Source organism: Netta rufina, assembly GCF_964035555.1.
Source record: "Netta rufina genome assembly, chromosome: 29".
Taxonomy (NCBI): Eukaryota; Metazoa; Chordata; class Aves; order Anseriformes; family Anatidae; genus Netta; species Netta rufina.
Window position 1 is genome coordinate 3,670,990 of NC_140153.1, and position 14,774 is coordinate 3,685,763.

At 49.1% G+C, this 14,774-nt stretch overlaps 1 protein-coding gene across 1 annotated transcript in view; it reads right to left on the bottom strand.

Moving 5' to 3' along the window:
- Window positions 1–1,075: 1,075 nt before the first annotated feature.
- The window catches only part of SETDB1 (SET domain bifurcated histone lysine methyltransferase 1), a 17,836-nt gene continuing 4,137 nt past the window's right edge, over window positions 1,076–14,774 (bottom strand). Inside the window, 16 exon segments of the mRNA XM_084303347.1 lie at window positions 1,076–1,922; window positions 2,550–2,638; window positions 3,446–3,657; window positions 4,155–4,317; window positions 5,023–5,155; window positions 5,436–5,464; window positions 6,132–6,748; window positions 7,654–7,823; window positions 8,167–8,283; window positions 8,804–9,406; window positions 10,130–10,288; window positions 12,813–12,951; window positions 13,310–13,439; window positions 14,313–14,375; window positions 14,377–14,504; window positions 14,686–14,735. Of these exon segments, the coding sequence (XP_084159473.1) occupies window positions 1,805–1,922; window positions 2,550–2,638; window positions 3,446–3,657; window positions 4,155–4,317; window positions 5,023–5,155; window positions 5,436–5,464; window positions 6,132–6,748; window positions 7,654–7,823; window positions 8,167–8,283; window positions 8,804–9,406; window positions 10,130–10,288; window positions 12,813–12,951; window positions 13,310–13,439; window positions 14,313–14,375; window positions 14,377–14,504; window positions 14,686–14,735 (2,920 nt within the window). The 3' untranslated portion in view covers window positions 1,076–1,804.

Below are 14,774 nucleotides of genomic sequence, written 5' to 3' on the forward strand. Positions count from 1 at the left end.
TGTCTTTTTTTTTTTTTCCTGCTCTGAAAGTTGTGCCCAGCTTCAGAACCTGCTTGGTGCTTGGGCTGCTGCTGCTTCAGCGGACTGCTGCCCTGCATGGGAGCCTGGCCCCACAGGGAGCGGAGCGGCTGCCTGCATTGCCCCACCAGGAGCACAAAGCTGCTATTCAGTGGGACTGTAATGCTGGGCATGAGCTCACCGAGGCCCCAGAAAGCTGTTGGTTGCTCCCCCCCCACCCCCAACCCCGTTTATTGGTGGCTGGGGAGTGTGTGTGGGGCACCTGTGGGAGTGCAGCTGCACAGGCTGAGCACTGCCCTCGGGCCGGGTGCCTGAGGACGCAGCGGTGGCTGGAGCCCTGCTCTTAGAGCTGCGGCCCTCTTCCTGCTGCTCCATTGCTTCTCCAGGTGGTTTTGCTCTACAAACTGAATCTGATTTGTAAAATCTGCCACTTTTAGCCAGTGTTTGCTTGACATTCTTGAACCTCGGACACGCCCTTCCCTCCTCCTCCCTACCCCAACCACTAAGAACACCTAAAATTGTACCTCAGTACTTGGAAAAAATACAGCACAGTAGTGGTGTTTGTGCCACATCCAGCAGCCGGCCCTGGCTGGCAGGCAGCTGTCCCGTCCTCCCTGCCTGCCAGCACCAGCCTCACACTGGCTTCTCCTCGTGAAGAAGCTGACGCTGTAGCGAGTGTTGTGCTATAAGGAAAGGAGGGTGAAAACACCTGTAGGAGCTTTTTGACCTCTGCGTGCCCCTGATTATGCACATCTTAACAGGTCTGGGCTCATCTGGTGCTGGCAGGCAGCTGCCGAAGGAAGTAGAAATCCTGCTTTTTGTTCTGCGAGATGTGTCAGTTGGACCAGCATAGTTCACAGCAGTGGTTAGCTGGCAGGACAGTGACAGCAGTAGGGGTGTCCTTGCTGCAGCAGGTTAATTTTTTCACCCCTGTTCTGCCATCACAGCAAACCTTGGCATTACTTTCACCTCATGACACAGATGGAAGTGGCCAAAAAGTCGGGGTGAAGTTGAGCAAGTTTTTTCAGTAGAAAAACACACTTTATTGCTTTTTAACAATAAAACAATTTTTTTTTTTTACAAGAGCTAGGAGCTGAGGAGAGATGCTTTTTTCCACCCAAATTCACTTGCATTGCTATACCTCCCAGACTGGTCCATTCTTACACGGCTTAGCCTCACCATTGTCACTTCCCTCCCAGTCTGGACCCAAGGCTGCATGGACAGCAACAGCTCCATCCCAATGCTGAAGTGCTTCCCTCGAGTCTCTACAAAGCATTTCCTGCTGGAAACACTTGACTAGCAGCACCATCAGCATAGGCTGGAGCTGCCTGGAGGTTTCTGTCTTAAATTCAGTAGAGAGCTAGAAGAGAACAGTAACAGCTGCTTGTGACAGCTAAGGACCTCCATCAGCTGTCCTACATCAGAGCTCAGCAAATGCCCTTTTCTATGGTGTTGAGACAAATCAGACTGGTGTAGGGCTAATGTAGCCCATGGGACACAGTGGAGCCAAAGCTCCCAGCATCAGGTAGCTGGCTGGGGTGTTACCCCCTACTGCAGCCACTCCAGGTGCATTACACCAGGCTCTGGTCCGTGTTCAGCTGATGACCCAATTTTCAAATGAACAGGAGAACTCATAGCCGTGGTACTCAGCTTTGTAACAGTCACCAGTAAACAACCACCACCCTTCTCTGCTCAGAAGAAACAGTACTTTATCCTCACAAAGGGAAAGCTAGGACCAGGCCAGCAGTCAACAGGGATCCAGAGCACTTGGGGGGCACCAGTGGGATCAGAGCAGCCGCCCACGGCACTCAATAGCCCCGCAGCAGCACAGCAGCTCTTTGCCTTCTACGCTGCCCACTTCATAGTTGTAGTCCCATGTCAGCTCTGTGCCAGCTCGTATCCTCCTGGAAAGAATCAACAAAAGTAAGTGCACAACAAGGACATGCTGGGAGAATAGGCTGTTCCAAACAGGAGAATCTCCTGCTAGCAAAGAGCAAAGCTTACATACAGCTGCTCTGGCCAGGGCAGTGCAGTCCAGCTTTCCCCAGGGCAAGAGTGAAGCAGCCAGCAGAGCTGCATTTGGCTCCAGAGTGAACAAGGGACAAAGTTCCCTGATGAATCACTCCCATGGGGCTTCACCAAGGGGAGATCATGCTTGTGGCGCCAGAGAGGAGCACAGCAGGGATTTACCCCTGCCTGGTGCTGCCTGTGAGGTGGCGGCTCATCCTTCTGCTGCTGGTGACTCAAACACCCCAGGCAGCCAACTACTCCATGCTCATCTCTCCCCCTTGGAAATGCCCCAAACTGATGCAAACTGCAGCAGAATCTATCACAGGAAGAGAGGTCCTCACCCAACTCATCTCCAAGCCCATTCTCCCTGCTCAGGCTGGTATGAAACCAGTGCAGTGGTTACCAGGATGAAGCAGCCCACACTGGTCACGCAGCCCCAGCCAAGGGGCTGGATTCAACCAAGGCCCACAAATTGTCAGTGGGCACAGTCCACCCGCCCTTCCCCAAGCGCTCTGACTTACTTGCTAGCAAAGAAGGCGACCCAGGGGAAGCGGAGGTCATGTGTATCCACAAAAACATTCTGTACGAAGAGGTTTGGGCTGCAGCTATGCTGCAAAGGGACCAGAGACAAGCACTAAGCAAGTTCCTGTGTCAGGAGGGATGCTGACCAGCCAGTAATAAATATAACCCTTTATAAACAAGCAGCATTCCTGATTTGACTGCTGGGTTCAGTGAAATCCTGATGAGACAGGGCACACTCCTTCCCCTGCCTGCATGACTAGTGTTGAGTCATTAGATCCAAGTAGGCAAAGGTAACAGTCATTGGAAGGACTGACTTGGCCATCCCACTCACCACACGTCATGGGGCTGGAACAGCCTCCCCTATTTCACTCTGGGGGTGGGGAATCATCCTGCTAGCCGAGCTCTTTTCCCTTTTTGTTTGTGTTTATCTACTCCTGGGGAGGAAGAGGCCCACTAAAAGCACAGGTTACCTCAGATCTGTCCCTTTCTCTTCTCAGATGCTAAGGGTACTAAGAAAACCAGAGACATTCCCTCTTCATGCCCTATTTTCAGGGCTTCCATTGCCACCTTGAAGCAAGGGGCAAACAGGTTTGTCTGCTATCCAGGAAAGGAGTGAAACCACTGTACTGGAGCAGCAGGGTTAGTTTCACCCCAAATACATCCAAAATCTTGCCCAAATCAGCAACAATCACCCACTTGTACCCTTCGAGGAGGGGCTGGGGTGGCCAGGAGGTGGCTCAGCTCCTAACCAGCATCATACCACACAGCAACAACCCAACACAACAGCGACAGGCAGGGACAACAAACCAAGGTTTAGGGTGCTTATCCAAGGTCAGATTAATTCAAATCACACTCAAGCAGTGCTCCCACAGAGCTGCTGAGGGCTGTGACTCACATTCAGGTAACGGCCCAGGTTCCCCTCCAGTTTGGCATCGATGATATAACAAGACTCCTCTCCATCGTAGAACTGGCGTGTGGTTCTGCGGACAGGTACACTCTCACCCTTGTCGGCCGCTGCCATGTTGGTTGACTTGATGGCAATCCCATGAGTAGATTTCAGGGCAAAACCTCGGGTGGATTTCACTGCCACCTGCCTCTTAACAGGACCTGCCACAACATAGGAGCAATGGCTGCCACTTCCTCTTGTCATCTCTCAGAAGAGGAACCCCACAGTAGTGTTGCCAACCCAAGGTGCTCTGCTCTCACAGAGGGGTGATAAGCCTCTTCGAGATGCAGCTCAAATCTAAAGCACCACCTTGAAATGGCTCCTGGAAACCTCCCAGCCCTCCACCCAACCCAGAAGAGATGGGACACCCACCATAAAAAGCATCACACGGTTGCTTTCTCTTATATATTCACTATTATGTAGAACTTGAAGACTGGCTTTTGCAGAGTTTTAGCACAAGCAGAGCACTGGGAAGCTTCCAGCCTTGGCTGTAACACTTAGCTCAGAGACGTTTGGAGCAGGACATGAAAAACAGCTGCTATGCCCTGTCACTGGGGGCAGCAACTATCAACTCTTCCTGGCGGTTTCTGGCCAGTATTTCTTGCTACACCTCTCATTTCTCAGTGTTCCTCACCCAGTGCGGTGCAACTGTCCTCACCTGAGCCAGAGGAGTTTTTTTTGTCATCCCCTTCTTCTTCCTCAGAGCCCGACGAAATGGTCTGGATGTCATCGCTGTCATTGGTGGTGCCCTGGGCCTGCCCTGCCACTGTCTGCCCATTCTCCCCCTCGCTGTCTGTGCTGCTTGACAGGGTCAGCACATCCTGCAAAAAGGCATTAGCATCTTGTGAGTGTAGCCTGGGTAGGGGAGAGCATTGGTCCAATGCTTTTCAAGCGACATTCAAGGCTCCTTTTTCCCCAAACAGTATTTTACTCTTTTACTCCATACTCTAGGAAACCCTTTTGCAAACACACGTGGACACTGAACCACAAGGGGACAGAAACCCCACCTCACAGGCCAATCTGCAGTGGGGCTACAGGAGGCTGCTTACTCCTGTGGCACCAATGCAGAGATGAGTCCTCTTTGGCCCATCAGGTATTCTGGGTTTTTGCAGGGAAGGGAGAATAACCCCCAAAACAAAGGCCAGCGATGGCTATCTCCCCAACAGATGGCTTCCTAGCCCCAGCTCTGCAGAGGAATAGATCCCCGGGGTGCTGGACATGCAAACCAAGGTGCTACATCCCATTCTAACATGAAGACCAAACACAAACTCTCCCAATTTTGGGGCTTTCAAAACCAAGAGAGATCCACACTGTCTGAATTCTCCAAGAATCTCCAAAAGTCAGAATTCTCCAAGTAAATCACAGGTAGGAACCAAAGGCACTGCTCTGGTACTCAGCTGGGAACAAAAGCAGCATATACAAAACCCAACAGTTCAAGGTTTTCACCAAATCAGTTTGGGGCTATAAGGCAGAACCAGGCTCACCCCTTGTAGCCCATGTCTGAAGCTTGAAGGGTCAGTGCTTACTTCTGTGGTGGGCTGCAGGGGGACAGAGTGTCGTCTGCTCTGCAGCAGGGCTGTTTTGCTTGTCGGCCTCCGGATTCCTTCTAGTTTGGGAGGGCTCGGGTTGTAGCCATACATCCTTCCCAGGTCGCTTAGCCTATGGAGGTGAGGAGAAGAGCACGTCATACTTCTATCTCCACCAGGTCTGTCTGCATGCCAGATAGAGATCCAGCAGCTGAAAAAAGCAGATCTGGGAGAGACCATTATCTCCAAGCATTTAATTTGCCAGCACACACCAGGGCACAGCCCAGGCCCTCCCAGCCTCTCAGCTCCCTCCGGCAATGGCGGTAACAGAGTTGAATGAATTGCTGCAATGCTAGGGTTCTGACGGAAATTTGGAAATAAAAAGCAGGAAAATATGATTTAAGAAACCTTACCCAGGAAATTTGCTTGAATCTTCATGTTCCTGCACAAAAGACAAACACAGAAGATTAAGATTTCTCCTTTTTGGAGCATTCTTCAACCCTTCTGTGGATATGCTTGCAAAATATCAGCCTGGGTGTCCCTATTGCTCAGAGTGACACCCGGTCCTTGGGGTGCTCCAGAAGGGTCAAGTTATGATTGCAGGTCCCCCACCTTTAACACCCCATTGGTGGGGCTCTGAGTCCCCTTCTCCAGAGCAAGAGGATGGACAGAGACCACCTCCGTCTCCACACTGTCCCCAGCCCTGACTGAGCTCACTCCACACCAGCTCAGGCAGCCAGGCAGGGGCTGTGGTGGCTCCCTTTCTCAGGGCTGCACACCCTCTGCATAGGCACCCAGCACCCTGGGGCAGGAGCGGTGCTGAGCTGGGGCAAGCTCAGCCCAGCTCATGCTGAGTCATTTGTTCACAGCCTCTGTGCCACCACATGCCCAAGGAAGGGAAAGGGCACCTCCACGTCCCCCGCGGTGGCAAAAGCCAAGTAAATAGGGCAAGGGGACACACATCCAACAGCACCACAGTCAACCTAGTTGTGCTGAAAACCCATTCAAGCAAGAGCACAGCTAAGGCACATCTGTGTCTTAAGTTTCTACATCCATGCCTGCAAAGCAGGCTGCAATACACATATCCCAGTTCCACAAACCTTCCTTACATCTTTCTTCAGTGCCTTTGACTCTCCATCCACATCGCCCAGGGCAGGAGCAGATGCTTTCTCTCTCTCAACAGGGAGATCTGTTTTGCAGGCCTTGGCTTCACCACCTTCACTCATCCTGAAGGAGGAGGCACTGTCATGGTCCTGGAAGCCATCGGACATGCTGTTGGAGCTTAGCCATGAGGCTACTTTGTTTTTGGAGGTCTCTTCTGACACTGGCAGCTTACAGGAGGCAGCTACTGCCATCTCATCGTGGCTGATTTGCCGGGTGAGCCCCGAATCCTTGGAGGCTGTCTCCGACAGCCCGTTCTCTTTCTGGCCACGGGTCTGCCGTCGTGTCGCATAGCTGCGCCATACTGAGCTGGTGCTGAAGTCCTCATCCTTGCAGAAGTTGTCATCAGAGCTGTCCTCATTGGACTCCTCCTGCTCCTCAGTGCCTGTGTTTTCCTCCTCTTCTTCCTTGAGGTCGACTCCACTGCTGTCAGATGAGCATTTTGCATCACTCTCGTAGCCCTCCTTGAAGTTCTCCACACTCTCAATGTGATCCAGGTTTGCAAAATATTCATCACCCATCTCTAATCCCTCTTTGTCAGCAAAATCATCCGTGAGAATTTTCCCTGGCAGTGGTAAATAAAAAGCAAACTGAGTTTTCCACAGATTATATTCCTACCCCACCCATTTTGTCCTCTCCAAGGCCTCAGTGATGCACACACAGGACTGACAGCACCTTATTCCAAAGCTGGGCTGGGAAAGGACAACATATTATCCTAATACCTGAGGTAATAAAAATCTGAAGCACATGCCTGACCTGAAGTGGACCCTTGTTAACACACAGGCTTCCAGCAATGAAATCTCTGAACAGCAATTCAAACATGGTGACTGCCTTTTTCTCTGAAGGCTTTGGGCTGGAGGTGAGGGTGTAGCACAGAAACAATATTAAGGGCAAGAAAACAAAACACAGGAAATCAGGCAATACACATGGTTAGTTTCTTTTCAGAGTTAATGCAACCATGCCGTGCAACTTCTGCATTTTATTGGTTTGTGCCCATGTCTCAGGGACTGGTTCAATGTAAACAGGAAGGAGGTATATGTTGATTCACCCTCAGTGCACAGAGCCAGCTCTGGGAATCTGATCACTTCTCTTGACACTGGTGCTGCAGCCATAGCAGCATTTTGTTTCAGAGTTGGGCAAGGTAAGGGCATCAAAGTGCTGCAAATTCAGCACCTAAGTTTTTACCTTCCTGTTTCTTTAACAAGCACAGGAAGAGCTTCACACCCATTCTAATGGGTTTTGCATTTTGAGATAAACAAAGCATACATCTCAGGCCTGACACAAGCCGGACGCAACCAGATCTTTTCAGTATTTATTTTTTCCCTCCTGTTAAGCAACACAAACTAGTTCTGTATCTGCATACATATGACCACCTGGAAGAACACTGGCTCAACAAAGGCTTTTCATTCACAGCAGCTGTTTCAAACCTAAGAGGTTTCTAACTCCTTGTTCAGTGGGGTGAGATCCTACCTGCATAGATGCAGACAAAAGAGCCTTTAGCAATATCATCAAGGCAGCGAATGCCCCAGCCTTTGTTCTGAGTCTTGAATAACTGTAGCCGGACTTGGAGCCCATGTTGGACCAAGCGATTGGTGCACATGTTAACGTTGCACTTGCATCTCTTGTTACACTCATAAACCCTGAAAGAAAGGAGAACAGTGAAACATCTCTCTGGGACCTTAATCACCCTCCCTGAGAAAGACGTATCCCAAAGATTTGATGTTGTGCCAGGAACGATGCAAAGGGACCCGCGACAGCAGTGACATAAAGCTCAGCAGAGCAGGGAGACTGTGAGGCTGTAATTGCCAGATACCACAGCAATGCGTAGAAACCCTAGGCCACACATTAACAGACGAATCAAGAACAGAGAGGCAGGTTTTCAGTATCTGCACTCAGCTTCAGGAAATACTGCCTCTTGATAGCATCAGAGGCCAAGTTTCTGGGGCTGGTGTTTGTGAGAAGAGATGGCACAGCTCTACTCACCCTGTTGGGAGGCATTCTTCCAGCCTTTTGTGCTGGTATCCTGAATTGGGGTTGATCTGCCCGCCTGGAGTGCAGCCAGTTGCTTGGACTGTCAGCTGGTGACAAGCACATTTTGATCTAGAGACAGACACAAAAACCCACCCAGGCCCCAGAGGTTAGTTTTACACACTGGTTTTGCAGGAATTAAAAAAAAAAAAAAAAAAAAAAAAAAAAAAAAAAAAAGCTGCATCTTTCTGCATGTATATATGCACCCAAGACTTGATCAGGAGTAAAACCTGTGGCCCACCAGGGCTGCATGGGCTTAAAGTCCACTGCAGGTCCACCTTGGACAGCCCCTGGGGAAAAACTGCTCAGCACAACTTTAGAACAGCAGAATCAAATGCTGTATCACACAGCTGAGATCAGAAGCATAAATACTGTAAAAGAAAAAGACTACACAAAGAGCATATTGAGAGCTCAGCTTTACCACAATGCTAAGGTTAATTGAGAGGCTGAAGACATCAATCTATCCGAAGGTCTCATCAAATGCTGCAGTTTGTTCAGCTGAGCCAGGAAAGGGTTGTTATCGGGGCAGGCAGCACAGTCCAGATGCTGGCCCCCACCCACCAGGCCCAGCAGCAAACAAGGAGTCACCTACTTGTCTCTGCAGCCGTCTTTGCAGTCACAGCCCACGAGGAACTCCCAGCTGGTGTTGATGTACACCCCCTTGCCTGGGATGCGCTCTTTGCTGTAGGCCACCTGTGGTGGCGGGGTGTTATCAATCTCATTGACACAAGACAGGGGCACATCCTCCCTGCCCTTAGTAATGTCTGCAATGTAGTAGTAGGGTTTGTAGGGCTGGAACTTGCGATCTACCAGCACATATGGGTCCAAGCAGAACATCTCCAGGAAAAGAAAGTCACAGTCTGTCTCAAAAAGGTAGCGCTCGATCTCCTGCATGGTTCGCAGGCACAGCCCGCACGGTGTCTTGTAGATGACGTGGAAGCCCATCTTGCGGTTAACCCGTCTGCGGGCCGTCATCCGTCGGAAGTCGTAGAGCAGGGGGATGAGCAGGGGGTTCTTGCTGCGGTACTGATCGCTGCGGATGGGACGGACGCGGGACAGGCAGGTGTAGCTGCAGACATGTGGCAGGTAGAAGAGCTTCTCCAGCGGGGCTCGGTAAGAGGGCTCGTTGGGCACACGGTCCATCATGCCATGGAAGGTCTGTGCTGTGCCAGTGCCTGCCTGGCCACTTGAGAACCTGTTACATTAAAAGGAACAAGCTGAATAACTGCAGCTTAAGGAAGAGCGGTGCTTGCTCCTAAATCTGGAAATGGATTTTAGACACTTAATTCCTAACAAAGCAGCTGCTAGTTACGCACTGGGACACCTCACTGGCTTTCCTACTGAGCTCAATCAGACACAAGCTCCAGCATTCCCTTATAGTAAGGCAGCACATGTCCCAAAGGGATGGTTACCAGCCACAGTGAACACACACACACACACACACACAAAATATCAGAACTAAGGAAGCAGAAACAAGCCAGCTGTGATCTCAGAACAAGGATCAATGGCTTCTGTACTGTGACAAAGCCACCACTGTGGAAAAGCCACCTGCAGATATAGATTAATAACAGCTCCACGCTCAAGCCCCAGAAAGCTTGTGGAAACAGGAGTCATTCAAAAACAAGCACGTCAAATCCTATGGCCAGGGCCCTGCGGGGGTAATTGCTGGTCAGTACTGATAACAGACCCTCCAAGCTCAAGTCCATAACAAAATGTACCAAATGGTTGTCTGGGAGGGAAAATACGGTAAGATGACAACAAATGCTCAAGACCAGACAAGCTGGCAAAGGTGTCAGTCCATACCAAAAGACCTGCACTAAAATAAACAAGCTCCAAATGTGTATTGGCACCCCTAAACTCTCAGAAGGACCTAGGGATTCTGCTGCACGTGTACCAAGTGTGAACAAGCTTTGTTTACCGATGTTGCTGGGATGCACCGGTCCTTCCAGCAGGAGGTGTTTCACTTAGAACAGGTGAAGAAGGTGAAGACTGCCCAGAGCCCACAGAGCCAGGACGGAAGGAAGTACTTTTCTTGGCCACTTGCTTTCTCGACTGGGCCAGCTGACTGTCAGAGCATCTGCACAAGGGAAGAAGGGAGGTGATTTACAAGGTGCATATGTTCATACAACCGGTAGGATTCAGACAGGCAGGAGCAGCCAAAATAACCCTCACCCACTGATGTTAACAGTGCCCAGCCAAAAGAAACTGAACAGGTTCTTCCTAACGACGGTGGAAATTAGCTCACTTCCGATTCCATGTGCTGTTTGCAGTCCCACAATAATTCCAACCAGATGTCAGAATTCAGCCACTTCTAAAAGTGAGTTCTGCTGTAAAGCTATTTATTTGAAAGTGAGGCATGAGGGTGAGAGGGAATGTAACAAGCAAGGCCTTCACTTCAGGAAGCTGGACAAACCAGTGCATGAAGAAACCCCCTGCAACAGCAGAAATTACTTTACAGAGGCTCAGTCAGTGCTACAGTACTGAGCAGTGGGAGGAACAAGAAGTACAGAAGGCTCTTTTGTCCCTAACAAGCACTGAGATAAGAATGTACGAGGGAATGTAACAGTATCACTGACAAAAGGGCTATGAGGGGCTCCCAAACACCTCTGCAGCCCAATACACAGTATCAGGACAGCGGGAGTGACCTGGAAGACAGCCCTCACACTCAGAGAAAACAACAATGGAAGTTTTCAGTCCATTTATACTGATAAAACAAAAGCCACCCCAAGCAAGGCACTAGTTTTTCCACAGGTAGAAAAATGTAGTTATGTTATCAGGGCATAAAACAAAGAGACAGTAGGAGCAGGAAGGGGTGACAACTTCAGCAAATATCTGCCTTACAAGCAAGGTGTTAAACACACATTCAGAAATTTAAGAGCAATAGAAAGATGCTTCTGTCAACTGACTTTAGACAGCCAGAAATGGCTGACACTGGCAGCTCCCTGGCACTGTAAAAGAGCCTGAAAAGAGAGGGAAGAGAACCAGGCCTTCCTCAGAGTAAAGAAAACACTGGAGCAAAGAAATCAATCTCTCACTTTTAGTAACCTAAAAGCAATGTTTAATTAACCCAAAAGTATCCCTCAAGACAGTAGTATGCTGCCTTCAGTCAGTGGTGTAAAAAAAAAACAAAACAAAAAACCAAACAGTTGTCTTTGAAATAGTTCAATACTTAGTGGCAGGGTGGGGAAACGGCTGTAGTGTCTGCTTGTATTAAATCTGAAAACAAGATCCTAAAGTCAAAGCCACTGTGGGGAGAGAAAAAAAGTGTTTCTTGTAACCACTGCAAGGACTGTTAAATGGAAAATGAGATTTGTCAGTCAGCAAGACTGCAGGATGGCAGATCCCAGCAGTGCAACTTTATTGTCTTCCTGTTGTGCTTTTGCACATCCTTCCTACACCCTCGACAGGGTGCCTTAGTGTTGGGGTGCCAGGACAGCTCTTCTTCCGTTCACAGGTGGAGCCCTAGACTGAAGGTCCAAGAGCCAGCATTGCATTCCTCACGCTGGAGCAGACCTCCTTTGGCTCTGGGCCTCTCTTCTTGGTTATGCAAGAGATGAAGAACAGGACTGCGGCTTCAATTCTGAAGTCTCAGGTCAGAACAGAACAGGAGGAGCATTTCCTAGTTAGTCCCCACATCCAGGGGCAGAATGAGTCATATTGCACTGGTATTGGGAGAGGAATCCAATTCTGAGAATGGAGGCTGGGGGCAGACAGGGTTTCTGACACGCTGCTACACCTAAAGAGCATCTGGCGAGTAAAAGTTCACTTGCTGCACAGGTTCCTTACAGCTGGGGCATCTCCTTTCTCCCTTTTGCCCATGTAGCAAGGCACAGTCACAGCAGAAAACATGCTGGCACGGAGCCAGGCGTCCATAAATTCGGATGGGAAATCCACATTGGTGACAAAAATGAACTGGGACAGCATCTCTCTCCCCTACAAAGTCCCAGAGCACATGCTCAGGTACCCTGGTGTTCTCAGACATGCTCCCTTCATCACAAGGTTGAGTTCCTCCTTCATCCGGGCCTCCTTCAGCACAAACCCGCACCTCTGAGAACATCCCACTTGGGCCCCTGGTGGGAGGAGGCATGTGTGTGACTTGGCCGTAGCTTAGTTTTATCTGGTTTGGTTCACGACCACCAAGACCAACCACTGATCCTGAGTTCTCAGTGCCTTGTAAGTCATTGAGGTCTGTGAGCAGGTCAGTCCAAGTGGAGGAATGCAAGGCAGCCGGAGACCAGTGCCTGGACGTGACACGAGGGAGCAATTCAGATTTTCAGAAGAGAAGCAGCAAATGTTCTAACTTGGAAATACGTTAAGTGCGAAGCTTTAGCCCTGGGTAAGAACAAGGCATTTGGCTCAGGGGGTGCTGGGCTGTCAGCCCTCCCACCCCCAGTTAGTCATCCAGCAGCCTTTATCTATGGTTTTCCCCAGAAGCACAACTAAAAACAGTTTGTATAACCAGGAAATAAGTCTAGCCATGGAGGAAACCTGCACCTGAGGATTCCTCTACACAGAAAGCATGGTGCCTGAAAGAGCTGAGCACAGGACACAAAACAAAAAGGAGGTAGTGGCGGAAGCAGACAACTGACTCAAGTACTTACTCCATCTCAGCAAGCTGTGGAGAAATGGACCGTGCAGCCAGCGAAGCTGCTTGCATTTGCTCTAGAGGTTTGTACTGAGTACCAGCTCCAGTTAAATCTTGTGTATATTGTACTACAGGCCCTTTGCTCCGGACAGCACCTAGTGGGGAAGAAGAAAAAGCAAAATATCAACAAGGAAAGTCTCTGCATCAAACAAAGTTTGTTGCACTAGTCACAAAACATTGACTTAGTTCATGAAGGCAACCAAGACATAAGCATTTGCAATTAACAATGGGCAACTGGCTGATCTCTGAGTCACAGCCAGTCACCACAAACAGATTCTGGCCACTTCACACAACTGTGGTCTGCTTTTGCTACATCCTTATGCCGGTAGATAAAGCCCTTTGTAGATCTCACACTCCAGGAGTTCTACTAAAAAAAAAAGAAGCAAAACAAGAAAATGCACAAAAATGCCCACAATGCATTTGTTCAAATTCCAGGATACACATTAAACATACCGACATTGGGACGAGTTCTTGCTTGTCCACTTTGCTTCTTTTCCTGGGTAGAGGCTGTGGAAGTTTTCATGCTAAACATGGGCTCGAGGCGTGTGGAACCCCGGTAAATCCACTCACAGCGTTTGTCATCCTGCAAAAAGGAGAAGCAGCACCACTCACAACACAGCAAGAGCTTCCTAGATGAAGGATATAAACCCAGGAAACAGCAGTGATGCTTTTAAAGTCAGCAGGACTGAATTGAGGAGACAAAGCATCAAACTGAAGGATCATGAAAGACCATATAGCCAAGGCAGTAAATACTTCATCATGTCCAGGAGAACACTGACTACAGACCCACTTTTGCCTCCAGTCTAGAAAGAGGCCCACTACCAAGACCTCAAACATCACATGCAGCTCTCTTCTCAGTCCAACAACTGATCAGCAAGGCACTGCTGGAGAAACCAGACTACCCCAGGTGATATGTGAACTCCTCTGCACGAAAAGGAATCTGTTCTAGGACAGTGATGGTAAAGTCTGAAAATGCACATCTTTCTCAGCACCAGTGGCTACGCAGTTATTTCAGCAAAAAGGGACCCACACAGGCACAGAAAAGTAAGTCTCTCTTTCTGCAATTTGTGGAACTTGAGCAAGCAGAATGTTGCAGATTCTGTTTCTCTCCTGCTTCTCAAACCAGCACTTGGACAGAACACATTGCTAGGAGCTTACATCAAGAAAGGACCAGGACAGAACATGTGCGGATGATAGGTTTCGTTCTTATTCATCTGTTAATTGCAGTTTGCTCTTAAAGTTTTATGTGCAAAATACTTTAAAGAGCTTTTGAAGTTTTCATCATCTAATTTAAGTCTCACCTTCACATCTATACAGTAGAAGTTCGCAGAGCAAGCAAAACACCTGCTTGGTCCAAAACTGTCTGACATTAGCAATGAATCTGGATTTGATCAGACCCCTCACTCAAATCTAAGCCCATCTTCCCCTTCTAACAGTAGAGGGGAAATTGCCATACCAGGAAAAGGATTTTGACCAGGCTGCCATCCACTTCTTCCACTCTGGATTTCCACCAGGTCCCCTTCCCATTCTGTTTTGATCAGCTGGCCATTCTTCAGCAGCACCATGGGACGGTTGGGGTAGGCTGTGATGTACTCCTCAATGAAATCACGACAAGAAACATCTTCTATGTCTTCCCAAGTCTTTTTAACTGTTCAGAAAGGGATGGACAGGAGAAAATGAATCTGATGAAAGACTTTTACAAAGAGAATCTTTGACTCTTTTTCAGTGAGATCCCAGATCGATGTTTATGTAAGAACAATCAAGCAGCAATCTTGGTGGTAGGGCATGTAGCCACGTTAAGGCATGTAGAGAGCAAGGAGCGCACTCACTGTGCGGGTAAGAAACCGTTATTTTCTCCCGCTTCATACGCAAAGCAAATCTCCACAGGCACAGCACTGGAAGGTGACATGCATAACCT